Source organism: Haliotis cracherodii, unplaced genomic scaffold (genome assembly GCF_022045235.1).
Source record: "Haliotis cracherodii isolate W230 unplaced genomic scaffold, xgHalCrac1.p SCAF_11, whole genome shotgun sequence".
Classification (NCBI taxonomy): Eukaryota; Metazoa; Mollusca; class Gastropoda; order Lepetellida; family Haliotidae; genus Haliotis; species Haliotis cracherodii.
In genome coordinates this window covers 158,440-185,561 of record NW_027266266.1, presented here as the reverse complement: position 1 = coordinate 185,561, position 27,122 = coordinate 158,440, and the positions used below count along the sequence as shown (strand labels likewise).

The window sequence follows — 27,122 nt, the reverse complement described above, 5'->3', positions numbered from 1 at the left end:
CACCCCCACCCCCTTGGTGCCCCTTGCCACTGCTATTGTGTAACCATGGTAACTTAGTTTGTCCTCTCTTCTAGAACTGTGGTGGGTGTGGCTGAGAGACGAGGTGCCCCTTGCCACTGCTATTGTGTAACCATGGTTACTTAGTTTGTCTTCTCTTCCAGAACTGTGGTTGGTGTGGCTGAGAGATGAGGTGCCCCTTGCCACTGCTATTGTGTAACCATGGTAACTTAGTTTGTCCTCTCTTCTAGAACTGTGGTGGGTGTGGCTGAGAGACGAGGTGCCCCTTGCCACTGCTATTGTATAACCTTGGTTACTTAGTTTGTCTTCTCTTCCAGAACTGTGGTTGGTGTGGCTGAGAGATGAGGTGCCCCTTGCCACTGCTATTGTGTAACCATGGTAACTTAGTTTGTCCTCTCTTCTAGAACTGTGGTGGGTGTGGCTGAGAGACGAGGTGCCCCTTGCCACTGCTATTGTGTAACCATGGTTACTTAGTTTGTCTTCTCTTCCAGAACTGGGGTTGGTGTGGCTGAGAGATGAGGTGCCCCTTGCCACTGCTATTGTGTAACCATGGTAACTCAGTTAGTCCTCTCTTCTAGAACAGTGGTTGGTGTGGCTGAGAGACGAGGTGCCCCTTGCCACTGCTATTGTGTAACCATGGTAACTTAGTTTGTCCTTTCTTCTAGAACTGTGGTTGGCGTGGCTGAGAGACGAGGTGCCCCTTGCCACTGCTGAGGGAGATCGACCCAAGATGGAGAAGCTATTCAAGCAAGCCACAGAAGACTACTTGTGTGAGTAATGAGTGTTTCCCGATATAGAATGGTTTCGGATTTCTGTTGTCATACAATGATGCGTTTAAATTCCAGTTGTGCTATCATTGTACTTGAGTTCAGCAAACAGATCCAATGCTGTGGGACGTTGAACTGTGGCTTCAATATCACAATGGACGTGACGTTAAACCCCATTTCACCTCACCTTCAATATCACATGATTACAGAGCCGGGCTGTGTGACTTTGGACTGTGGCTCGTCATACTGCTGAAGTATCACAATGATTATAGTGACTCTCTTTTATCATCCAAAACTGGCTCCCACAGGAGATATCCTTGGGTGAGATCAAGCTACATTGTAGATATCGCTGCAATGTAATTGCATCACAATGCTTTGCAGACCATTGTGACGTCATTGGTTACCATGACGTCACAATCAAATGACATCACTAATGGCTCTGCTACTGAAGCTGTTAGCAGCACTTTTTACACTTAAGACACTGCTTATTACTATCTACAAACTGAAAAAGTTGGAAGAATGATGTTGGATGATAAAGAAGATCACACCCTCGTGTCTTTTGACATCAAGCCTCAGAGTTTTTCCACTTTTATCAACTTGTGTTGATATATTTTATATCAAAAGACTCTAGGGTTAGATTCTCTATCTATCAAATTCCTCTTTATATCAGCTATCCCAGTTTGGTTGGAGTACGTGCAGTATGCGATCGGAGGGATGGGGACAGAGGATGGCATCCAGAATGTCCGGGCTGTGTTTGAGAAGTCCATCACAGCGGCAGGTCTCCATACCAGTCAGGGAGCCAACATCTGGGAGGCCTACAGAGAGTTTGAGAATGCTGTACTGGCCGGCCTCATGGTGAGTTGTTATCAGCTGTTTGTTTATAGATGTAGTTACCATGGTTACAGCCTCCACCCTGGACAGCTCCGGGTACTGTATTTAATGAGTATGCTAAAAGATGTGGTTACCATGGTTACAGCCTCAGCCCTGGACAACTCCAGCTACTGTATTTAATGAGTATGCTAAAAGATGTGGTTACCATGGTTACAGCCTCTGCCCCGGACAGCTCCAACTACTGTATTTAATGAGTATGCTAAAAGATGTAGTTACCATGGTTACAGCCTCTGCCCTGGACAGCTCCAACTACTGTATTTAATGAGTATGCTAAAAGATGTAGTTACCATGGTTACAGCCTATGCCCTGGACAGCTCCAACTACTGTATTTAATGAGTATGCTAAAAGATGTAGTTGCCATGGTTACAGCCTCAGCCCGGGACAGTGCCGACTCGGGAGCAAGAGGAAGCCTTCGCTGCCCAGAACAAGCGGGTCCAGAATCTGTTCAGGAGGCAGTTGGCTGTACCCCTGTTAGGTAAGTAACCATGGTGATTGTACTCAACCGTTTAATGCCTGTGCTTTGCCCGTGTAATGCCTGTGGTATGCCTGTGTTGCAGACATGGAGGAGACACTGCAAGAGTTTGAGGAGTGGAGTGGGGGCCAGGCTGAGAGTGGGGTGAGGCAGGTCTACGTGAAGGCTGTTGAACTGCTGGACAGACTCCGGCCACTGGAGGCAGCACTTGTAAGTACACGACATAAACTCCCTTGCTTCACAGTGCAGAGTACAAGGCCCTGATGAGGCATGTCTTCTGATCTGTAAAGTGACATTGGACAGAAGCATTTGAATCACGCCAAAACATTGAAAACATTCACGGGAACGCTCCACTTGTTTAGGTGCGGTGGCGTTGTGGACATCGACAGGTGGCGCACGGGGCCGATGAACTCTGACCCTGGGCTTGTCACTTTATAGTCATGCCTTCATACAGAGCAGCCATGTTATTGGTGGCTGCCTCTAACACTGTCAAATCAGGCCACAGTTGCATAAAATTAGTCGAAAATTTAATAAAGCCAAATGAAACACAGTCAAATAAATGTTATGTTGAAGGTAGATCGGTATAGAGATAGATCTGTATGAAAACACTTGACACTTATGCTGCAGCTGTCTGCAGAGCCCCCAAGGTACAAGGAGTACCAGGCCCTGATTGAGCATGAGCTGACCCACGATGACCCTGCCAGGATCCAGTGTGTGTTCGAGCGAGCACTACAGGAGAACTGCCTCCACCCCGACCTGTGGCTCCAGTATACAAAATACTTGGTGAGTCACGGACCTGACATCCCCTGGAAACACTGTAGACCCAAACTGTAGACCCAAACTGTAGGCCCAAACTGTAGACCCAAACTGTAGACCCAAACTGTAGGCCCAAACTGTAGGCCCAAACTGTAGGCCCAAATTTGTATCTGAAGCAGGAAGACATACTCTGGCAATATAAGTTACCAAACCCAACCAGTCAACCAGAAGTTTTTACTGCTATCCCACTGAGTTCCCAGAGACTCTGGGGTGATAGATGAAGCCTACATTTATCAAGGAAATTGTAGAACAACTTTGCTACCACATGTCATACACAGGGGTCCGGAAACCGTCATATGCGCCGGACATGTCCGATTGGGAATCTCAAATGTCCGGTCTAAAATATTGCTTACCGGACATTTAAATTTTTCTGTCCGGACATTTTAAAAAGTATTGTCCGGACATTCTTAAATTTTGACCGGACATGATCAACAGTTAGGACTGAGCAGTTTCTGTCTGCAGTTGTAACACAATGAAGATTATCTACACTGACAAGCTTTGTTTGTTTTGATTGCTGTAAATACATCGTACCTAGAATGATAGTCCAATCGGTCAATCACTGTAATAGGCAATAAACTGAGTTGACACTGATTAATCGAGGATTTATTACTGAGAACATCTTGTTAATTTGAGTAAAATGTGTTTACAACTGTACATAAATACCTTGCATCATCGATGCATTATCCTCACAATGCTACGATACGTAACCTCAGTCAAGAAGCGAAAGCATGACGACAGCCAGTCGACCGATGCAGATCAGTCGAGCGGATCTGCCAAACCCTCAAAGTCTGAATGATCATTTTGTAAGTCGTGGCTAACGACTTTCACTTGGTTGACATACAACGAGGATTTGCAGATTTTATTGTTTTCAGTAGCTAGTCGTAAATTGAATCTTGATTGACCGCCATTTTGCTTTCTGTGACGATCGATATCAAATTTTTTATGGTCAATAATTAAGTACAGATGAAAAAGTATTCAAATAACTACTGCTATCAACAATAGTTTAGGATTTAGGATTATATTATCTGTGTTGTTTTTAAATAATCTTTAGTATAAAAAAAACAACTTTTCCCGTGAGGTCACGTGATAACCAAATATGGGATAATAGTCTCGATCCAAATGTTACAACGCGTACACTTAAGCAGACTCATGAATATTAATTAGACCGTTCACAACGTTGACAGATTGTTATTATAACAGAAACAAACGTATGTTTTCCATATATATCTAAAATGATATTATTTGTTATTAATTGTCCGGTGAATTAAACAATTTAAATTGAAACAATTCATAATTCATCATATTATGAATACGTAACAACTTGTAATTTGTGTGTAAAAAGTCGTACTAAAAACACGCTGTTTGAAGGGGGCGTGGCATAAATGTGAATGTCCGATTGGGATTTTAAATTTTCCGGACCCCTGGTCATACACCATCTGAAAAGTCTAATCCTACTGTTAAGGAATAATGAAAGTTATGATTAAAATAATCACATTAGAATAATATATTTATAAATGATAATAACTTAATTAAGTTTGTTTTAAATAAAATATAAAATAAACTAACACATTCATAATGTCCAGAGTAAACACCAAGAAAGCAAAAAAGATGGCAATTTACAGCAAGTTTACAATTTCATAATAGAGCTTTCCACGGACATATTTTACTTTCATTGTTAAAGTAATCGGAAGATGATGATAAAAAGAACTTGAAGTCGATCTATCATCACATATTTCCCGATAATAGCGGCTTTCTCTGTGACATTGGAAGCTTTGTATAAATAACAGAATATATCTGGTATCTCTGAACATCAATGATATAACAGTAACCAAGCCAGGAGTATTCTTTTAGTTGTAACATGCGATTTTTTGGATAGAAATTGGTTTATAATAACACTTTGCAGTAATCTAATATAAGGATCGTGGTGGGTCAAAATCAAGCACATGACCTAAGGCAGCCAATCAATTTACAGCAATGGATACTGTCCAACGTGTGTGATGTATTTCAGATTTAGACCAAAGCCTTTGGTTAAATCGTGTTATTTTGAATGTTTTAGGCAGGAAATGGGGACCTATTAAACTATGGATCTCCGTTGACATATTGTGCTGGGCTATGACCTGTGACACAGATTTCTCATGCATATAGATTGGCATTAAACATCGTTTCCAAGCCTAAAACTCCAGGCAACAAATGCTGAGATGTCATTTGACTTACATTACCCGATCGTACGAAAAGATGGAAATAATAAGTTAGATGTAAGTTTGACAATTTTTAGAAATATGTTAGAAATTTGGTTTGATTTATTACTTTATTTAATTTATTTGCTCTTTCACATGTTTCACAGGGACCTGTTGTCAAAGCATGTGTCCAAGTTTGACATTTTTTCAATAACTTGGCAAAAATGGTTCATAACTTTAGATCTACTGGCAAAATATGATAAATTGTAATGAAATTCATATTTTCTGACTTAGTGATAGATTTAATAAATGAATGATATGACAGGTAGGGTCATGAAACCATATATTATTTTGATGTGGCTTTGATGTGGCTTCGGTGTGACGGGTAAGTGGAGTACTTTGAAGCTGGATCCTGTTTCACCAAGCACTCTCAGTGTTAGGATTCATGTATGTGAGGGCCAGCAGAAACCTAAAACTATCAGTCTGTGACAAAATCTGATGGTCTCGTGCCTTCGGGCCGACATCTATTTCAAACACTGTAACCAGGTGACTAGGTTAACAAGCTACGTGCAGTCTTCACATGACATCTGTTGACTACGTTAACAAGCTACGTGCAGTCTTCACATGACATCTGTTGACTAGGTTAACAAGCTACGTGCAGTTTTCACATGACCTCTGTTGACTAGGTTAACAAGCTACGTGCAGTCTTCACATGACCTCTGTTGACTAGGTTAACAAGCTACATGCAGTCTTCACATGACCTCTGTTGACTACGTTAACAAGCTACATGCAGTCTTCACATGACATCTGTTGACTAGGTTAACAAGATATGTGCAGTCTTCACATGACATCTGTTGACTAGGTTAACAAGCTACATGCAGTCTTCACATGACCTCTGTTGACTAGGTTAACAAGCTACGTGCAGTCTTCACATGACCTCTGTTGACTAGGTTAACAAGCTACATGCAGTCTTCACATGACCTCTGTTGACTACGTTAACAAGCTACATGCAGTCTTCACATGACATCTGTTGACTAGGTTAACAAGCTACATGCAGTCTTCACATGACATCTGTTGACTAGGTTAACAAGCTACATGCAGTCTTCACATGACATCTGTTGACTACGTTAACAAGCTACATGCAGTCTTCACATGACATCTGTTGACTACGTTAACAAGCTACATGCAGTCTTCACATGACATCTGTTGACTAGGTTAACAAGATATGTGCAGTCTTCACATGACATCTGTTGACTAGGTTAACAAGCTACATGCAGTCTTCACATGACCTCTGTTGACTAGGTTAACAAGCTACATGCAGTCTTCACATGACCTCTGTTGACTAGGTTAACAAGCTACATGCAGTCTTCACATGACCTCTGTTGACTAGGTTAACAAGCTACGGATCCCCTCCCTTGTGTTGCCTGTGTTTGAGAGAGCTGTGCGCAACTGTCCATGGTCGTCACAGGTCTGGCAGGGCTACCTGCTGGCTCAAGAAAGACGTGGCGAGACGTTCGACACTGTGAAAGGTAAAGTGATGCTTATGAACATGTCACAGATACTGACCGTTGTTTTGGCAAAACTTGTTTTTTGTGTAATAAACTCTAAGAGGTTTTACTTTCTCCTAGTAAGACCTGATGAGTTGAGCAACAGATGAATTTTAAATTTTGATGTTTCAAACATCCAAAGTTCTAAAATTGAAGAAAACAATTGCAATTTGTTCATTATGGATGTCGGAAGTCGAACCCACTACCTCCTGATTAGTGGTCAGTTTTTATTACTGGATGGATGTACATATGAAAACTCTAAAAGTCTTATACAAAATCCTCCAATCACAGCTGCCAGATGATTCAAGCTGTACTGAAGCTCTTTTTGAACGTCTGATTGGATGTAGTAGAACCTACAGTGTTGTACCTTGCCACCTGGGTCCATTGTACGGGGATTACCTCCCCTTGTCATTGTGTTCCAGGGTTGTACCTAGGTTCACTGTACAGGATTACCTCCCCTTGTCATTGTGTTCCAGGGTTGTACCTGGGTTCACTGTACAGGATTACCTCCCCTTGTCATTGAGTTCCAGGATTGTACCTGGGTTCACTGTACAGGATTACCTCCCCTTGTCATTGTGTTCCAGGGTTGTACCTAGGTTCACTGTACAGGATTACCTCCCCTTGTCATTGTGTTCCAGGATTGTACCTGGGTTCACTGTACAGGATTACCTCCCCTTGTCATTGTGTTCCAGGGTTGTACCTAGGTTCACTGTACAGGATTACCTCCCCTTGTCATTGTGTTCCAGGGTTGTACCTGGGTTCACTGTACAGGGATGACCTCCCCTTGTCATTGTGTTCCAGGGTTGTACCTGGGTCCATTGTACGGGGATTACCTCTCCTTGTCATTGTGTTCCAGGGTTGTACCTGGGTTCACTGTACAGGGATGACCTCCCCTTGTCATTGGGTTCCAGGGTTGTACCTAGGTTCACTGTACAGGATTACCTCCCCTTGTCATTGGGTTCCAGGGTTGTACCGAACCTCCTACATCCGCTGTACAGGATTACCTCCCCTTGTCTTTGGGTTTCAGGATTGTTTCTAGGCACCTGGGTTCACTGTACAGGATTACCTCCCATTGTCATTGGGTTCCAGGGTTGTACTGAGCCTCCTGCATCCGCTGTACAGGGATTACCTCCCCTTGTCAATGTGTTCCAGGGTTGTTCCTAGGCACCTGGGTTCACTGTACAAGGATTACCTCCCCTTGTCAATATGTTCCAGGGTTTTTCCTAGGCACCTGGGTTCACTGTACAGGATTACCTCCCCTTGTCAATGTGTTCCAGGGTTGTTCCTAGGCACCTGGGTTCACTGTACAGGGATTACCTCCCCTTGTCAATGTGTTCCAGGGTTTTTCCTAGGCACCTGGGTTCACTGTACAGGATTACCTCCCCTTGTCAATGTGTTCCAGGGTTGTTCCTAGGCACCTGGGTTCACTTTGCAAGGATTAACTCTCCTTGTCTTTGTGTTTCGACAGGCACCTTTGAACGGGCACTCACGTGTGGAATGGCCTCTGGGTCGGACTACCTGCTGCTGTGGACAGGATACTGTGACTACCTGCGGAGGAGAGTGGACTGGCAGTCAGGTGGGTGCGCTGTTCAAGGCAGGGTTGATTCACTCAGGTGGGTGTGGTGGCAGTCAGGTGGGTGTGGTGGCAGTCAGGTGGTTGGGCTGTTCAAGGCAGGGTTGAATCTCTCAGGTGGGTGTGGTGGCAGTCAGGTGGCTGGGCTGTTCAAGGCAGGGTTGATTCACTCAGGTGGGTGTGGTGGCAGGCAGGTGGGTGTGGTGGCAGTCAGGTGGTTGGACTGTCCAAGGCAGGGTTGAATCTCTCAGGTGGGTGTGGTGGCAGACAGGTGGTTGGGCTGTTCAAGGCAGGGTTGAATCTCTCAGGTGGGTGTGGTGGCAGTCAGGTGGGTTTGGTTGCAGTCAAATGGGTGTGGGGGCCATCAAGTGGGTGTGGTGGCAGGCAGGTGGGTGTGGTGGCAGTCAGGTGGATGTGGTGGCAGTCAGGTGGATGTGGTGGCCATCAAGTGGGTGTGGTGGCAGGCAGGTGGATGTGGTGGCCATCAAGTGGGTGTGGTGGCAGGCAGGTAGGTGTGGTGGCAGTCATGTGGGTGTGGTGGCAGTCAGGTGGATGTGGTGGCCATCAAGTGGGTTTGGTGGCAGTCAAATGGGTGTGGTGGCCATCAAGTGGGTGTGGTGGCAGGCAGGTGGGTGTGGTGGCGGTCAGGTGGGTGTGGTGGCAGTCAGGTGGATGTGGTGGCCATCAAGTGGGTGTGGTGGCAGGCAGGTGGGTGTGGTGGCAGTCAGGTGGGTGTGGTGGCAGTCAGGTGGATGTGGTGGCAGTCAGGTGGGTTTGGTGGCAGGCAGGTGGATGTGGTGGCCATCAAGTGGGTGTGGTGGCAGGCAGGTGGGTGTGGTGGCAGTCAGGTTGGTGTGGTGGCAGTCAGGTGGATGTGGTGGCAGTCAGGTGGGTTTGGTGGCAGTCAAATGGATGTGGTGGCCATCAAGTGGGTGTGGTGGCAGGCAGGTGGGTGTGGTGGCAGTCAGGTGGATGTGGTGGCAGTCAGGTGGGTGTGGTGGCAGTCAGGTGGGTGTGGTGGCAGTCAGGTGGGTGTGGTGGCCATCAAGTGGGTTTGGTGGCAGTCAAATGGGTGTGGTGGCCATCAAGTGGGTGTGGTGGCAGGCAGGTGGGTGTGGTGGCAGTCAGGTGGGTGTGGTGGCAGTCAGGTGGGTGTAGTGGCCATCAAGTGGGTGTGGTGGCAGTCAGGTGGGTGTGGTGGCAGTCAGGTGGGTGTGGTGGCAGTCAGGTGGATGTGGTGGCCATCCAGTGGGTGTGGTGGCAGGCAGGTGGGTGTGGTGGCAGTCAGGTGGGTGTGGTGGCAGTCAGGTGGATGTGGTGGCAGTCAGGTGGGTTTGGTGGCAGGCAGGTGGATGTGGTGGCCATCAAGTGGGTGTGGTGGCAGGCAGGTGGGTGTGGTGGCAGTCAGGTGGGTGTGGTGGCAGTCAGGTGGATGTGGTGGCAGTCAGGTGGGTTTGGTGGCAGGCCTGTGGATGTGGTGGCCATCAAGTGGGTGTGGTGGCAGGCAGGTGGGTGTGGTGGCAGTCAGGTGGATGTGGTGGCAGTCAGGTGGGTGTGGTGGCAGTCAGGTGGGTGTGGTGGCCATCAAGTGGGTTTGGTGGCAGTCAAATGGGTGTGGTGGCCATCAAGTGGGTGTGGTGGCAGGCAGGTGGGTGTGGTGGCAGTCAGGTGGGTGTGGTGGCAGTCAGGTGGGTGTAGTGGCCATCAAGTGGGTGTGGTGGCAGGCAGGTGGGTGTGGTGGCAGTCAGGTGGGTGTGGTGGCACTCAGGTGGATGTGGTGGCAGTCAGGTGGGTTTGGTGGCAGGCAGGTGGATGTGGTGGCCATCAAGTGGGTTTGGTGGCAGGTAGGTGGGTGTGGTGGCAGTCAGGTGGATGTGGTGGCAGTCAGGTGGATGTGGTGGCAGTCAGGTGGATGTGGTGGCAGTCAGGTGGGTTTGGTGGCAGTCAAATGGATGTGGTGGCCATCAAGTGGGTGTGGTGGCAGGCAGGTGGGTGTGGTGGCAGTCAGGTTGATGTGGTGGCAGTCAGGTGGATGTGGTGGCAGTCAGGTGGGTTTGGTGGCAGTCGAATGGGTGTGGTGGCCATCAAGTGGGTGTGGTGGCAGGCAGGTGGGTGTGGTGGCAGTCAGGTGGGTGTGGTGGCAGTCAAATGGGTGTGGTGGCCATCAAGTGGGTGTGGTGGCCATCAAGTGGGTGTGTTGGCAGGCAGGTGGGTGTGGTGGCAGTCAGGTGGGTGTGGTGGCAGGCAGGTGGATGTGGTGGCAGTCAGGTGGGTTTGGTGGCAGTCAAATGAGTGTGGTGGCCATCAAGTGGGTGTGGTGGCAGGCAGGTGGGTGTGGTGGCAGGTAGGTGCGTTTGGTGGCAGTCAGGTGGATGTGGTGGCAGTCAGTTTGATGGGCTGTTCAAGGCAGGGTTGAATCTCTCGGGTGGGTTGTCCAATTTCAATCTCAATCTCATTAAAATCAGTTCTCGCTCCCACTTAACGCAGGCCTAAGGACATCTCATTACGGGTCACGCCAGAATGATCTTTCATATGACCAATCAGAGTGTCGCTAACAGGATCAGGGAAATGACAGTTGGAATGTGTTTTCTAATCTAGCTACCACGGAAAGTTTAACACGGAATATTCCAAATGACAGTTTCAGGCTGTATGACTGATTCAGTCAAGATCATCGACCATCTCTCGCTTCAATGGGATATACATTTTGAAACTCATGTCGTATAGCTTGAGAAAACTGCTTTCTGATTGGCAAATCTCTTCCAATCATTTAATCATTTCATTGGTTGGTCAAAGTTTGCAAAGGTTCTGGCTTGACTTGTTATAGGATCAGAGCTACAGATAATCTGATAATCCAAAATATTCACAACTCAATTACTTACAATTAACTTCCATAAAGAAACGCATGCATTAAATGAAAATCTCAAATGTATAAAAACAGCTCGCGTGAATACCCAGGACAGAAGGACCGTGCGCTAAAACGCAGCATTAAAAACAGTGCGCCAAAACGCACCCAAACGAACATTCAATGGACATGAAACTGTTGTTTTTCACGTGCAAGAGGCACTTAACATGTTACGCGCCTGTGGTTTTGTGTTCAGTTGTGCAAAAGTTGTCAGCTGGCAACATGTGCGTATAGTTTAGTCCCAAGACGGGAATTTAGGATAGAAACGTTGCTGTAAAACAGCATAGTAAATTAGTTCACATATAAAAAGTGAACTTATCCACAATAAGTGGAGAAAGATTGTAAATTATAGAAAATAGTGTAACTGAATTAGATACATTAAAAGTATGAACTTGTTTCAATAGTTTGTTTTGAATTCAGGGGTTATCTTCACTCCATACCCAATGAAGCTTTTTCAGCATGTGTACCAAGGAGCTAATTTCCAAAACACAATTACGAGCTAATTTACTTTCTGAATCAAGGTTATATATATAGAACAGTTATATGCATCTAGAACATTATTTCATTGTTTTTAGATCTTAAAATGTTCACAATTTTGGGGAAAAACCCAATATTCATACATCTAAAAGAAAATTTTGGGCGGTCAGGTAGTCTAGTGTTTAAAGCGTTAGTTCATCACGCCGAAGACCCGGGTACGATTCCCGACATGGGCACAATTTGTGAAGCCCATTTCTGGTGTCCCCCGCCTTGATATTTCTGGAATATTGCTAAAAGCGGCTTAAAACCAAACTCACTCACTCACTAAAACATTTTTATTTTTTTTAAATCTTAAAATGTTCACAAATATGGGCAAAAACCCCAATAGAATGCTGAATAGATGAGTGAAAACATATTGGTTACCCAATGAAAAATATAATAACCCAATTAAGATAGAAACCCTAGAGTAAAAACTCAATTGCTCGAAAAGTTATCTGGAGCTCTGAGGATGTCCTCAGATATGTTTGGCGGAACCAAGAACATTGATCTGATTTGAATGAGATTGGTTGAATTTAGGGTTTAGATCACTCACTGATCCAGTGAGATGGATACAGCAGCAGGCTAGCAGCTCTCCGTCCTAGATAATTCATCAGTGGGAACAACAGATGCAGTTTGCATTGATATATTTACTGATGGAAAGGTTTGTCCTCAGATCACACAGAGCAGCTGGAGACACTGCGATCAACGCTGCAGAGGGCCGTGGACCACCTGATGGAGCGTAAGTGTGTCACCAGTAACCATTTCTATACTTATCATACATTGCTACATCTAAGTACTATCTACTAGTCCACAAGGCGTTATAATGACAACATATAGCAAAACCCTTAAAAATGGGAATGTTCTACTAGTCCTTATGATGCCTTAGCTATATACCGCGGTGTAGTGTGTCACCAGCAACCAGACACAGTTTGTTTGTTGTTAAATGCCACACAAAATGACACTGGTCTGTAAATAATCGAGTCTGGACCAGACAATCCAGCGATCCGCACATTTGGGATACAATCACATGCATCAGCCATGTCAGCAAGCCTGACCATCCAATTCCACTCGATTGAGGCGCCACTGTAGTTGCAATTTGGTCAGCTGAGGCAGTATGCTCTTGTTTCCTTGGTGCTGTGTTTCGAGGTGTTCTAGTGACAGAAGAAAGTATGTCATCAAAGACTCCCATGAAAAGATGTTGTCGAGGTTGTGATGTTGTGAAGATTGTGATGTTGTGAAGGTTGTGATGTGTGTTGTCAAGGTTGTGATGTCAGGGTTGTGATGTTGTGTGTTGTCAAGGTTGTGATGCTGTGTGTTGTCAAGGTTGTGATGTTGTCTGTTGTCAAAGTTGTAATGTTGTCTGTTGTCAAGGTTTTAATGTTGTGTTGTCAAGGTTGTGATGCTGTGTGTTGTCAAAGTTTTGATGTTGTGTGTTGTCAAGGTTGTAATGTTGTGTGTTGTCAAGGTTGTACTGTTGTGTGTTGTCAAGGTTGTACTGTTGTGTGTTGTCAAGGTTGTAATGTTGTGTTGTCAAGGTTGTAATGTGTTGTCAAGGTTGTAATGTTGTGTTGTCAAGGTTGTAATGTTGTGTTGTCAAGGTTGTAATGTGTTGTCAAGGTTGTGAAGTTGTGTGTAGTCAAGGTTGTACTGTTGTGTTGTCAAAGTTGTAATGTTGTGTTGTCAAGGTTGTAATGTGTTGTCAAGGTTGTGATGCTGTGTGTTGTCAAGGTTGTGATGCTGTGTGTTGTCAAGGTTGGGATGTTGTCTGTTGTCAAGGTTGTAATGTTGTGTGTTGTCAAGGTTGTAATGTTGTGTTTTCAAGGTTGTGATGTTGTGTGATGTCAAGGTTGTGATGTTGTGTGTTGTCAAGGATGTGATGCTGTGTGTTGTCAAGATTGTGATGTTGTGTTGTCAAGGTTGTGATCCTGTGTGTTGTCAAGGCTGTGATGTTGTTTTGTCAAGGTTGTGATCCTGTGTGTTGTCAAGGTTGTGATGTTTGTTGTCAAGGTTGTGATGTTGTGTGTTGTCAAGGTTGTAATGTTGTGTTGTCAAGGTTGTGATGCTGTGTGTTGTCAAGGTTGTGATTCTGTGTGTTGTCAAGGTTGTAATGTTGTGTTGTCAAGGTTGTGATGTGTTGTCAAGGTTGTGATGTGTTGTCAAGGTTGTGATGTCAGGGTTGTGATGCTGTGTGTTGTCAAGGTTGTGATCCTGTGTGTTGTCAAGGTTGTGATGCTGTGTGTTGTCAAGGTTGTGATGTTTGCTGTCAAGGTTGTGATGGCGTGTTTTGTCAAGGTTGTAATGTTGTGTGTTTTCAAGGTTGTAATGTTGTGTTGTCAAGGTTGTAATGTGTTGTCAAGGTTGTAATGTTTGTTGTCAAGGTTGTGATGCTGTGTGATGTCAAGGTTGTGATGTTTGTTGTCAAGGATGTGATGCTGTGTGTTGTCAAGGTTGTGATGTTGTGTTGTCAAGGTTGTGATGCTGTGTGTTGTCAAGGCTGTGATCCTGTGTGTTTTCAAGGTTGTGATGCTGTGTGTTGTCAAGGTTGTAATGTTTGTTGTCAAGGTTGTGATGCTGTGTGATGTCAAGGTTGTGATGTTTGTTGTCAAGGATGTGATGCTGTGTGTTGTCAAGGTTGTGATGTTGTGTTGTCAAGGTTGTGATGCTGTGTGTTGTCAAGGCTGTGATCCTGTGTGTTGTCAAGGTTGTGATGCTGTGTGTTGTCAAGGGTGTAATGTTGTGTTGTCAAGGTTTGGATGTTGTGTGTTGTCAAGGTTGTGATGCTGTGTGTTGTCAAGGTTGTGATCCTGTGTGTTGTCAAGGTTGTAATGTTGTGTGTTGTTTAGGTTGTAATGTTGTGTTGTCAAGGTTGTGATGCTGTGTGATGTCAAGGTTGTGATGTTTGTTGTCAAGGTTGTGATCCTGTGCGTTGTCAAGGTTGTGATGTTAGTTTTCAAGGTTGTGATCCTGTGTCTTGTCAAGGTTGTAATGTTGTGTTGTCAAGGTTGTGATGCTGTGTGTTGTCAAGGTTGTGATGCTGTGTGTTGTCAAGGTTGTAATGTTGTGTTGTCAAGGTTGTGATGTTGTGTTTTGTCAGGGTTGTGATGTGTTGTCAAGGTTGTGATGTCAGGGTTGTGATGTTGTGTGTTGTCAAGGCTGGGATGTTGTCTGTTGTCAAGATTGTGATGCTGTGTGTTGTCAATGTTGTAATATGTTGTCAAGGTTGTGATGTCAGGGTTGTGATGTTGTGTGTTGTCAAGGTTGTAATGTTGTGTTGTCAAGGTTGGGATGTCTGTTGTCAAGGTTGTGATCCAATGTGTTGTCAATGTTGTGATGCTGTGTGTTGTCAAGGTTGTGATGTTTGTTGTCAAGGTTGTGATGCTGTGTGTTGTCAAGGTTGTGATGTTGTCAAGGTTGTGATGCTGTGTGTTGTCAATGTTGTGATGCTGTGTGTTGTCAAGGCTGTGATGTTGTGTGTTGTCAAGGTTGTGATGCTGTGTGTTGTCATGGCTGTGATGTTGGCAAGGTTGTGATGCTGTGTGATGTCAAGGTTGTGATATTTGGGATATTTTCCAGATTTTGGGACTGAGGGTGACCCGACTGGCAGTCTGAGACAGTTCTGGGCCACGATGGAGGTGAGCCACATGGATGTAGTTTCCTTGGACACAGTTCTCAGAAAGTTCTTACACTGACAGTATCAGCAACTAGACATTGATGTAGTTCCCTTGGACACAGTTCTCACACTGACAGTAACAGCAACTAGACATTGATGTAGTTCCCTTGGACACAGTTCTCACACTGACAGTAACAGCAACTAGACATTGATGTAGTTCCCTTGGACACAGTTCTCACACTGACAGTAAGAGCAACTAGACAGGACTGTAGTTCCCTAGGACACAGTTCTCACCCTGACAGTAACGGCAACTAGACATGGATGTAGTTCCCTTGGACACAGTTCTCACACTGACAGTAACAGCAACTAGACATGGATGTAGTTCCCTTGGACACAGTTCTCACACTGACAGTAACAGCAACTAGACATGACTGTAGTTCCCTTGGACACAGTACTCACACTGACAGTAACAGTAACTAGACATGGATGTAGTTCCCTTGGACACAGTTCTCACCCTGACAGTAACAGCAACTAGACATGGATGTAGTTCCCTGGGACACAGTTCTCACACTGACAGTAACAGCAACTAGACATGGATGTAGTTCCCTTGGACACAGTTCTCACACTGACAGTAACAGCAACGAGACATGGATGTAGTTCCCTTGGACACAGTTCTCACACTGACAGTAACAGCAACTAGACAGGACTGTAGTTCCCTTGGACACAGTTCTCACCCTGACAGTAACAGCAACTAGACATGGATGTAGTTCCCTGGGACACAGTTCTCACCCTGACAGTAACAGCAACTAGACATGGATGTAGTTCCCTGGGACACAGTTCTCACACTGACAGTATTAGTAACTAGACAGGACTGTAGTTCCCTTGGACACAGTTCTCACCCTGACATTAACAGCAACTAGACATGGATGTAGTTCCCTTGGACACAGTTCTCACACTGACAGTAACAGCAACTAGACATGGATGTAGTTCCCTTGGACACAGTTCTCACACTGACAGTAAGAGCAACTAGACAGGACTGTAGTTCCCTTGGACATAGTTCTCACACTGACAGTAACAGCAACTAGACATATATGTAGTTCCCTTGGACACAGTTCTCACACTGACAGTAAGAGCAACTAGACAGGACTGTAGTTCCCTGGGACACAGTTCTCACCCTGACAGTAACAGCAACTAGACATGACTGTAGTTCCCTGGGACACAGTTCTCACACTGACAGTAACAGCAACTAGACATGGATGTAGTTCCCTGGGACACAGTTCTCACACTGACAGTAACAGCAACTAGACATGACTGTAGTTCCCTTGGACACAGTTCTCACCCTGACAGTAACAGCAACTAGACATGGATGTAGTTCCCTGGGACACAGTTCTCACACTGACAGTAACAGCAACTAGACATGGATGTAGTTCCCTTGGACACAGTTCTCACACTGACAGTAACAGCAACTAGACAGGACTGTAGTTCCCTTGGACACAGTTCTCACACTGACAGTAACAGCATCTAGACAGGACTGTAGTTCCCTTGGACACAGTTCTCACCCTGACAGTAACAGCAACTAGACATGGATGTAGTTCCCTGGGACACAGTTCTCACACTGACAGTAACAGCAACTAAACATGGATGTAGTTCCCTTGGACACAGTTCTCACACTGACAGTAACAGTAACTAGACAGGACTGTAGTTCCCTTGGACACAGTTCTCACACTGACAGTAAGAGCAACTAGACATGGATGTAGTTCCCTGGGACACAGTTCTCACACTGACAGTAACAGCAACTAGACATGGATGTAGTTCCCTTGGACACAGTTCTCACACTGACAGTAACAGTAACTAGACATGGATGTAGTTCCCTTGGACACAGTTCTCACCCTGACAGTAACAGCAACTAGACAGGACTGTAGTTCCCTGGGACACAGTTCTCACCCTGACAGTAACAGCAACTAGACATGGATGTAGTTCCCTTGGACACAGTTCTCACACTGACAGTAACAGCAACTAGACATGGATGTAGTTCCCTTGGACACAGTTCTCACACTGACAGTAACAGCAACTAGACATGGATGTAGTTCCCTGGGACACAGTTCTCACACTGACAGTAACAGCAACTAGACATGGATGTAGTTCCCTGGGACACAGTTCTCACACTGACAGTAACAGCAACTAGACATGGATGTAGTTCCCTGGGACACAGTTCTCACACTGACAGTAACACTAACTAGACATGGATGTAGTTCCCAGGGACACAGTTCTCACACTGACAGTAACAGCAACTAGACATGGATGTAGTTCCCTGGGACACAGTTCTCACCCTGACAGTAACACTAACTAGACATGGATGTAGTTCCCTTGGACACAGTTCTCACCCTGACATTAACAGCAACTAGACGTGGATGTAGTTCCCTTGGACACAGTTCTCACACTGACAGTAACAGCAACTAGACATGGATGTAGTTCCCTTGGACACAGTTCTCACCCTGACAGTAACAGTAACTAGACAGGACTGTAGTTCCCTTGGACACAGTTCTCACACTGACAGTAACAGCAACTAGACATGGATGTAGTTCCCTGGGACACAGTTCTCACCCTGATAGTAACGGCAACTAGACAGGACTGTAGTTCCCTGGGACACAGTTCTCACACTGACAGTAACAGCAACTAGACATGGATGTAGTTCCCTTGGACACCGTTCTCACCCTGACAGTAACAGCAACTAGACATGACTGTAGTTCCCTTGGACACAGTTCTCACACTGACAGTAACAGCAACTAGACATGACTGTAGTTCCCTTGGACACAGTTCTCACACTGACAGTAACAGCAACTAGACATGGATGTAGTTCCCTTGGACACAGTTCTCACCCTGACAGTAAGAGCAACTAGACATGGATGTAGTTCCCTTGGACACAGTTCTCACCCTGACAGTAACAGTAACTAGACATGGATGTAGTTCCCTTGGACACAGTTCTCACCCTGACAGTAAGAGCAACTAGACATGGATGTAGTTCCCTTGGACACAGTTCTCACCCTGACAGTAACAGCAACTAGACAGGACTGTAGTTCCCTTGGACACAGTTCTCACCCTGACAGTAACAGCAACTAGACATGGATGTAGTTCCCTGGGACACAGTTCTCGCCTTGATAGTAACGGCAACTAGACAGGACTGTAGTTCCCTGGGACACAGTTCTCACCCTGACAGTAACAGCAACTAGACATGGATGTAGTTCCCTAGGACACAGTTCTCACACTGACAGTAACAGCAACTAGACATGGATGTAGTTCCCTTGGACACAGTTCTCACCCTGACAGTAACAGTAACTAGACATGGATGTAGTTCCCTTGGACACAGTTCTCACCCTGACAGTAACAGCAACTAGACATGGATGTAGTTCCCTTGGACACAGTTCTCACACTGATAGTAACGGCAACTAGACAGGACTGTAGTTCCCTGGGACACAGTTCTCACCCTGACAGTAACAGCAACTAGACATGACTGTAGTTCCCTTGGACACAGTTCTCACACTGATAGTAACAGCAACTAGACATGACTGTAGTTCCCTTGGACACAGTTCTCACACTGACAGTAACAGCAACTAGACAGGACTGTATTTCCCTTGGACACAGTTCTCACACTGACAGTAACAGCAACTAGACATGGATGTAATTCCCTAGGACACAGTTCTCACACTGACAGTAACAGTAACTAGACAGGACTGTAGTTCCCTTGGACACAGTTCTCACACTGATAGTAACAGCAACTAGACATGACTGTAGTTCCCTTGGACACAGTTCTCACACTGACAGTAACAGCAACTAGACAGGACTGTATTTCCCTTGGACACAGTTCTCACACTGACAGTAACAGCAACTAGACATGGATGTAATTCCCTAGGACACAGTTCTCACACTGACAGTAACAGTAACTAGACAGGACTGTAGTTCCCTGGGACACAGTTCTCACACTGACAGTTACAGCAACTAGACATGGATGTAGTTCCCAGGGACACAGACATGACTGAAGGATGACACTGTAATTGCATTCATGTGGTAGCAGATGACCCTGTTTTTGCATTCACGTGGTAGCAGACAGGACTAAGGGTGATAACTGAGTTTTCTCTTTTATGAATTCAGGGTAAATTTTGTAAAAACGTGGAGAAAGCTCGAGAGCTGTGGAACAGCATCATGACCGAGGGCCACGGCAGCACGGCGAGAATGTGGCTGGAGTACTACAGACTGGAGAGGTAGGAGATAGTGTACTGCAAACTGGAGAGGTAGGAGGAGAAAGTGTACTACAGACTGGAGAGATAGGAGATAATGTACTACAGACTGGAAGATAGGAGATAATGTACTACAGACTGGAGAGGTAGGAGATAGTGTACTGCAGACTGGAGAGGTAGGAGGAGATAGTGTACTACAGACTGGAGAGATAGGAGATAATGTACTACAGACTGGAGAGATAGGAGATAATGTACTACAGACTGGAGAGGTAGGAGATAGTGTACTGCAGACTGGAGAGGTAGGAGATAATGTACTACAGACTGGAGAGGTAGGAGATAGTGTACTGCAGACTGGAGAGGTAGGAGATAATGTACTACAGACTGGAGAGGTAGGAGATAGTGTACTGCAGACTGGAGAGGTAGGAGATAGTGTACTACAGACTGGAGAGGTAGGAGGAGATAGTGTACTACAGACTGGAGAGATAGGAGATAGTGTAGTACAGACTGGAGAGATAGGAGGAGATAGTGTAGTACAGACTGGAGAGGTAGTATGAGATAGTGTACTACAGACTGGAGAGGTAGGAGGAGATAGTGTACTACAGACTGGAGAGGTAGGAGGAGATAGTGTACTACAGACTGGAGAGGTAGGAGATAGTGTACTACAGACTGGAGAGGTATGAGATAGTGTGCTACAGACTGGAGAGGTATGAGATAGTGTACTGCAGACTGGAGAGGTAGGGGGAGATAGTGTACTACAGATTGGAGAGATAGCAGGAGATAGTGTACTACAGACTGGAGAGGTAGGAGATAGTAGGCTGGAGAGGTAGGAGATAGTGTACTACCGCATGGAGAGGTAGGAGATAGTGTACTACAGACTGGAGAGGTAGGGGGAGATAGTGTAGTACAGATTGGAGAGATAGCAGGAGATAGTGTACTACAGACTGGAGAGGTAGGAGATAGTAGGCTGGAGAGGAGATTCGTTTACAGGGATAAATTTCGAAAGTGGTGGTCAATTTAACCAGATATGATACATCTATGATAGTCCATCATTAAAGATAGAAGCTGAACCACTTTTGTCCTTTCTACAGTCTTTGTGAAGTGTTGATGTGAAGCGCCATCGTGAGATTGCTGGATTGTTTCAGGATGTGTGGAGATAACAAGCACTGCCGGAGGCTGCTTCAGAAAGCCCTCAACTCTGTCACGGACTGGCCTGAATCCATCACAGAGGCCTACATCAACTTCGAGAGGGAGGAGGGTAAGTGCAAGGAACTCTGAGGTTTTGACTGGATGCTAGGGGAATGCTGGACTAGTCCTGCTGTCTACAGTAGGGATGTAGGCAGGCTGTTGTAGGAGAGTCTGGCTTGAGGATCACCGTGTTCTTTTCGTTACAGGAAGTCTGGAGTTGTATGACCTGGCAGTGGTCAAGTGTGAAGCTCAGCTGAACAGGATAAACGAGAGAAGAGAAAAGGTGAGCATCGCTGTATCTTGTATGTCCATGTATATCCCTTCCACCTCTGTGGTCTCGTGGTTGAGCGTGCACCCAGAGAGGGGAAGGTCTGGAGTTCGATACCCGGCAACTTCAAACCAAGATGGTATGTTACTTGTTGTAACCCTACCTAGTGCTCCGGCATAAAGGGGCTAAAACAAGGACTGGTCGGCTCGGAGTCAGTAGACTGTGTCTGAGTGAGGTGTCCATGTGTAACTGTGGCATGGTATCTCAGTGAGCTCTCTGTAGAACCTTGGATGCGATGTGAAACCCCATTTCACACACACACCATGTATGTTTCTGAATGTCTTTGTATGCCCCTGTATCTTTCTGTACCCCTCTCTCTGGATGTCCCTGGGGCGGCTGGGTAGCCTTGTGGCTAAAGCGTTTGCTCGTCCACCAAAGACCCGAGTTCAATTTCCGACAGGGGTACAATGTATGCAGCCCATTTCTGGTGTCCCCCGTCGTGATATTGCTGTAATATTGCTAAAAGCAGCGTAAAACCATACTCACTCACTCGCTTACTCACTCACTGTATGTCCCTGTTACCCAGTGCTTGTAGACTTCCACATGCCCACTCACTCACTCACTCACTCACTCACTCACTCACTCACTCACTCACTCACTCACTCACTCACTCACTGTATGTCCCTGTTACCCAGTGCTTGTAGACTTCCACATGCCCACTCACTCACTCACCCACCCACCCAAACACCCACCCACCCACTCACTCACTCACTGTATGTCCCTGTTACCCAGTGCTTGTAGACTTCCACATGCCCACTCACTCACCCACCCATCCACTCACTCACTCACTCACTTACTCACCCACACACTCACTCACTCACTCACTCACTCACTCACCCATCCAACCACCCACCAACCCACCCACCCACCCACTCACTCACTGACTCGCTTGCTCGCTTGCCCGCCCGCCCACTCACTCACTCACTCACTCACTCACTCACTCACTCACTCACTCACTCACTCACTCACCCACCCACTTACTCACTCGGGGTTTCAGGCAGCTCAGAAGGAAGCCATGCAGGAGGAGCAGCAGAAGAATCAGAAATCTGTAAAGAAAATACTGAAGAAATCAGAGAAACAACAGCAAAATCAACAACAACAACAACAACACAAACAACAACAGCACAAGTCAGGGATCAAGTCTGAGGTAGAGATGCAGGCGGGACAGAAGAGAAAGGTCAGTAGACACCTTGGGTTTGTATCCCTGTATGTCCCTGAACTCTGTTTGTGGGTCCTGGTTATCTAAAGCATTGCAGTTTGGAGATGAGCTACGCTCACCAGTAACCATGGTTACCTATGATCAAGGGTTCGAATTCCCCGAATTTGTTTCTTGGTTTGGCATCACAGTCATTGTAATCCTGTCAGACTCGTGACACTTGGGGCTTCTCTCCCACATCAAGCTGACAGACTGACGGGTACATGACACATCCTGCCTGGGTACGCCAGCTGTCATCTTCTGAATACCATCTTGTTTTAGTTCAAGGAGGAGTTCAAGACTCCCCCACCCCCAGGGTTCAAAGGGGAACCACCCCCGGGCTACAAGGGCGAAACCCCCACCAAGAAGGCAAAAGGTAAGGACTTCACTTGTCGATTACATGTGGAATTTGTATTACAAGGTTGCTTCTGTTTTTATTTTCTGTCTCTGTGATTTTCCTGTGGTAATTAATTGATAACAACTTGGGTTTATGGTGATGTAGCTACCAAGCCCGAGGGACCACTCCCCCATTCATTCCCAGCATGCCGTGTTGCGTACTCTGCCGGCTTCAAGTACACGGTCAACTGCACCCGGGCCACGACCACGTACTGGAAGTGTCGAGAATACAAGTGCTCGGGGACCTTGGTCACACGTAACGATGTTGCTGAGAGAGCCTGCCCCAGGAAACATAATCACCCACCATCGCCATTTTTATACGGGCAAGTGTTCTTCAAGTACCAACTGATGGAGCGTGCCCGGAGAGAGGCTGTGCCTGTGCCAAGAATCTACAAGGAAGAACTTGCCCGGTTGACACAAGTCTCAAGTTTGTTGCCGGCCAAGATGCTTCATGTGATACCTTGTTTTGAATCCGTCAAGACGTCCATGTACCGAGAACGCCACAAGGCACAGGTGGAAGGAAAACAGTGTGACCTCCGACCCCTTTCTAGTCACCAGGGTGAAAGTGAGGCTGGTGGTCATGACCTTGGGGAGGTGCAGTCGAACAGTAAACATTGTGCTCAAGATTGGAATTCAAATGTGGAATCTCTTGCCAACACACACATTGACAACACACACATTGACAACACACTTATTGACAACAAGAACATTGACAATAAAAACATTGACAACAAACACATTTATCAAAATGATTATGAAATTTGTGATATTAAACAGTCTGCTGTTGATCCTACCATTTGTGCTGAGACTACCCAATACGCTCATGGTGTCAGCAACTCTGAGAGTTTATATCACGTTGATACGGAAGCAGGTGTGACACTGGTAGCCATGGTGATGTCATGCAGAAAGAGGAGAACCCTGCAGCTACATTGTGTCTACATAGTTCAGGTTCTTGTCATCCTTTCTGTGAAAATATCAAGTCTGAACATTTGTCTGAGACGTCTGAACAACCCAATTGTGAAGTTGATGACTTTGTTGAGAGGGATGTTCTTGGAACATCCCCCTTGACTGGAGGTGAAGGTCGTCATGCATGTCATCTCACGGCTGTGTGTGATGACCGTGATGTGAAGCCAGTGATTAAAGGTGACGCCAGGCACATACAGCAGGATATTGGGACACACCCTTTCTCATGCGGGACACCACCTGGCTGTGGGACTACATCTGCCTGTGATATCCAGTCTGCCTGTTGGACTACATCTGCCTGTGGGACACCATCTGCCTGTGGGACTACATCTGCCTGTAGGACTACATCTGCCTGTGATATCCAGTCTGCCTGTGAAACACCATCTGGCTGTGGGACTACATCTGCCTGTGAAACACCATCTGCCTGTGAAACACCATCTGCCTGTAGGACTACATCTGCCTGTGGGACACCATTTGCCTGTGGGACTACATCTGCCTGTGGGACTACATCTGCCTGTGGGACTACATCTGCCTGTAGGACTACATCTGCCTGTGGGACTACATCTGCCTGTGGAACACCATCTGCCTTTAGGACTACATCTGCCTGTAGGACACCATCTGCCTGTGGGACTACATCTGCCTGTGGGACACCATCTGCCTTTAGGACACCATCTGCCTGTTGGACTACATCTGCCTGTGAAACACCAACTGCCTGTGGGACTACATCTGCCTGTGGGACTACATCTGCCTGTAGGACACCATCTGCCTGTAGGACTACATCTGCCTGTGAAACACCAACTGCCTGTGAAACACCATCTGCCTGTGGGACTACATCTGCCTGTGATATCCAGTCTGCCTGTGGGACACCATCTGCCTGTGGGACTACATCTGCCTGTGGGACACCATCTTCCTGTGGGACTACATCTGCCTTTAGGACTACATCTGCCTGTAGGACACCATCTGCCTGTGGGACTACATCTGCCTGTGAAACACCATCTGCCTGTGAAACACCATCTGCCAGTGGGACTACATCTGCCTGTGGGACTACATCTGCCTTTGGGACTACATCTGCCTGTGATATCCAGTCTGCCTGTGAAACACCATATGCCTGTGGGACACCATCTGCCTGTGGGACTACATCTGCCTGTGATATCCAGTCTGCCTGTGGGACACCATCTGCCTGTGATATCCAGTCTGCCTGTGGTATATTTGGTCTTTGAGGCAAGGTTATACAGAGACATTTCTCTAAACTGGACAGGTGCAGACCAATGCCACTTCAAAGACAAAGTAGCCATGTTGTTGAAAGTAACCATGGTGTTTGATAGTTTATTTCTGAGAAGGTGTTTGAGAAGAATTAATGTGAACTTTGCAAATTGAAGGACAATAAATTTAAATAATATAAATATTTTTGTTTTTCTCATTTGAATGTTACATATATTTGATGATGGCAGTCCAAGTGATGAATACCTCAGGAAGATAAACAAGTGTATGGTGGATACAATATGTCTTCTGAAGGCTCAGTTGGTCGTGTCGTAGAAGTAGCATACTGAATGAGCAACCTGCAAGACATTGGTATTGACAAAGGATGGTTTGGAGAGGTTTTGCTGTAGGCCAAGCGTGTTATGTACTAACAGTTTCAATAACACAGTTGTATCCAATATGACACAATGTAATCTAACCCTGGTTATGGCCCACTGACTGGACTACACAATGTAACCCTGGTGATGGCTCCACTGACTGGGTTACACAATGTAACCCCAGTGATGGCTCCACTGACTAGGGTACACAATGTAACCCTGGTGATGGCTCCACTGACTGGGTTACACAATGTAACCCTGGTGATGGCTCCACTGACTGGGTTACACAATGTAACCCCGGTGATGGCTCCACTGACTAGGGTACACAATGTAACCCCGGTGATGGCTCCACTTTCTGGGTTACACAATGTAACCCTGGTAATGGCTCCACTGACTAGGCTACACAATGTAACCCTAGTGATGGCTCCACTAACTGGACTACACAATGTAACCCCTGTGATGGCTCTACTGACTAGGGTACACAATGTAAACCCGGTGATGGCTCCACTGACTGGACTACACAATGTAACCCTGGTGATGGCTCCACTGACTAGGCTACACTGACTGGGTTACAAAATGTAACCCTGGTGATGGCTCCACTGACTAGGCTTCACAATGTAACCCCGGTGATGGCTCCACTGACTGGACTACACAATGTTACCCCGGTGATGGCTCCACTGACTGGACTACACAATGTTACCCCGGTGATGGCTCCACTGACTAGGCTTCACAATGTAACACCGGTGATGGCTCCACTGACTGGACTACACAATGTAAACCCGGTGATGGCTCCACTGACTGGACTACACAATGTAACCCTTGTGATGGCTCTACTGACTAATCTACACTGACCGGGTTACAGAATGTAACCCTGGTGATGGCTCCACTGACTAGGCTTCACAATGTTACCCCGGTGATGGCTCCACTGACTAGGCTCCACTGACTGGGTTATACAATGTTACCCCGGTGATGGCTCCACTGACTAGGGTACACAATGTTACCCCGGTGATGGATCCACTGACTGGACTACACAATGTAACCCCGGTGATGGCTCCACTGACTGGGTTACACAATGTAACCCTGGTGATTGCTCCACTGACTGGGTAACACAATGTAACCTTGGTGATGGCTCCACTGACTGGACTACACAATGTAACCCCGGTGATGGCTCCACTGACAGGACTACACATGTAACCACGGTGATGGGTCCACTGACTGGGTTACACAATGTAACCCCGGTGATGGCTCCACTGACTGGGTTACACAATGTAACCCTGGTGATGGCTGCACTGACTATGCTTCACAATGTAACCCGGGTGATGGCTCCACTGACTGAACTACACAATGTTACCCCGGTGATGGCTCCACTGACTGGACTACACAATGTATCCCTGGTGATGGCTCTACTGACTAATCTACACTGACTGGGTTACAGAATGTAACCCCGGTGATGGCTCCACTGACTAGGCTCCACTGACTGGGTTACACAATGTTACCCCGGTGATGGCTCCACTGACTGGACTACACAATGTAACCCTGGTGATTGCTCCACTGACTGGGTAACACAATGTAACCTTGGTGATGGCTCCACTGACTGGACTACACAATGTAACCATGGTGATGGCTCCACTGACAGGACTACACATGTAACCACGGTGATGGGTCCACTGACTGGGTTACACAATGTAACCCCGGTGATGGCTCCACTGACTGGGTTACACAATGTAACCCTGGTGATGGCTCCACTGACTGGGTTACACAACGTATTCACTTTATGAAATATATTAAATGCTTCTTTAGTCTCTTATGGTTTTTCAGAGTCAGAATAAGTCCTCCAATACCCCAAGTTTATCTTCCTTTTGGGATTCTGTGTTAGAATAAGTCCCCAGTACCCCAAGTTTATCTCCCTGTGGGGATTCTGTGTTAGAATAAGTCCCCAGTACCCTAAGTTTAT

At 46.3% G+C, this 27,122-nt stretch overlaps 1 protein-coding gene and 1 pseudogene across 2 annotated transcripts in view; both read left to right on the top strand.

Moving 5' to 3' along the window:
• The window catches only part of LOC139456073 (squamous cell carcinoma antigen recognized by T-cells 3-like), a 38,634-nt gene that overhangs the window by 4,428 nt on the left and 7,084 nt on the right, over positions 1-27,122 (top strand). For both annotated transcript variants that reach the window (XM_071237580.1, XM_071237579.1), the window contains exons 3-16: positions 684-788; positions 1,456-1,640; positions 2,046-2,151; positions 2,234-2,358; positions 2,776-2,931; positions 6,532-6,670; positions 8,157-8,264; positions 12,353-12,418; positions 15,253-15,311; positions 19,439-19,548; positions 20,667-20,779; positions 20,916-20,992; positions 22,035-22,214; positions 22,515-22,608. In XM_071237580.1, the coding sequence (XP_071093681.1) occupies positions 684-788; positions 1,456-1,640; positions 2,046-2,151; positions 2,234-2,358; positions 2,776-2,931; positions 6,532-6,670; positions 8,157-8,264; positions 12,353-12,418; positions 15,253-15,311; positions 19,439-19,548; positions 20,667-20,779; positions 20,916-20,992; positions 22,035-22,214; positions 22,515-22,608 (1,623 nt within the window). The remainder of the gene's footprint in view (positions 1-683; positions 789-1,455; positions 1,641-2,045; positions 2,152-2,233; positions 2,359-2,775; positions 2,932-6,531; positions 6,671-8,156; positions 8,265-12,352; positions 12,419-15,252; positions 15,312-19,438; positions 19,549-20,666; positions 20,780-20,915; positions 20,993-22,034; positions 22,215-22,514; positions 22,609-27,122) is intronic.
• On the top strand, positions 22,704-24,811 carry LOC139455161 (prestalk protein-like; annotated as a pseudogene).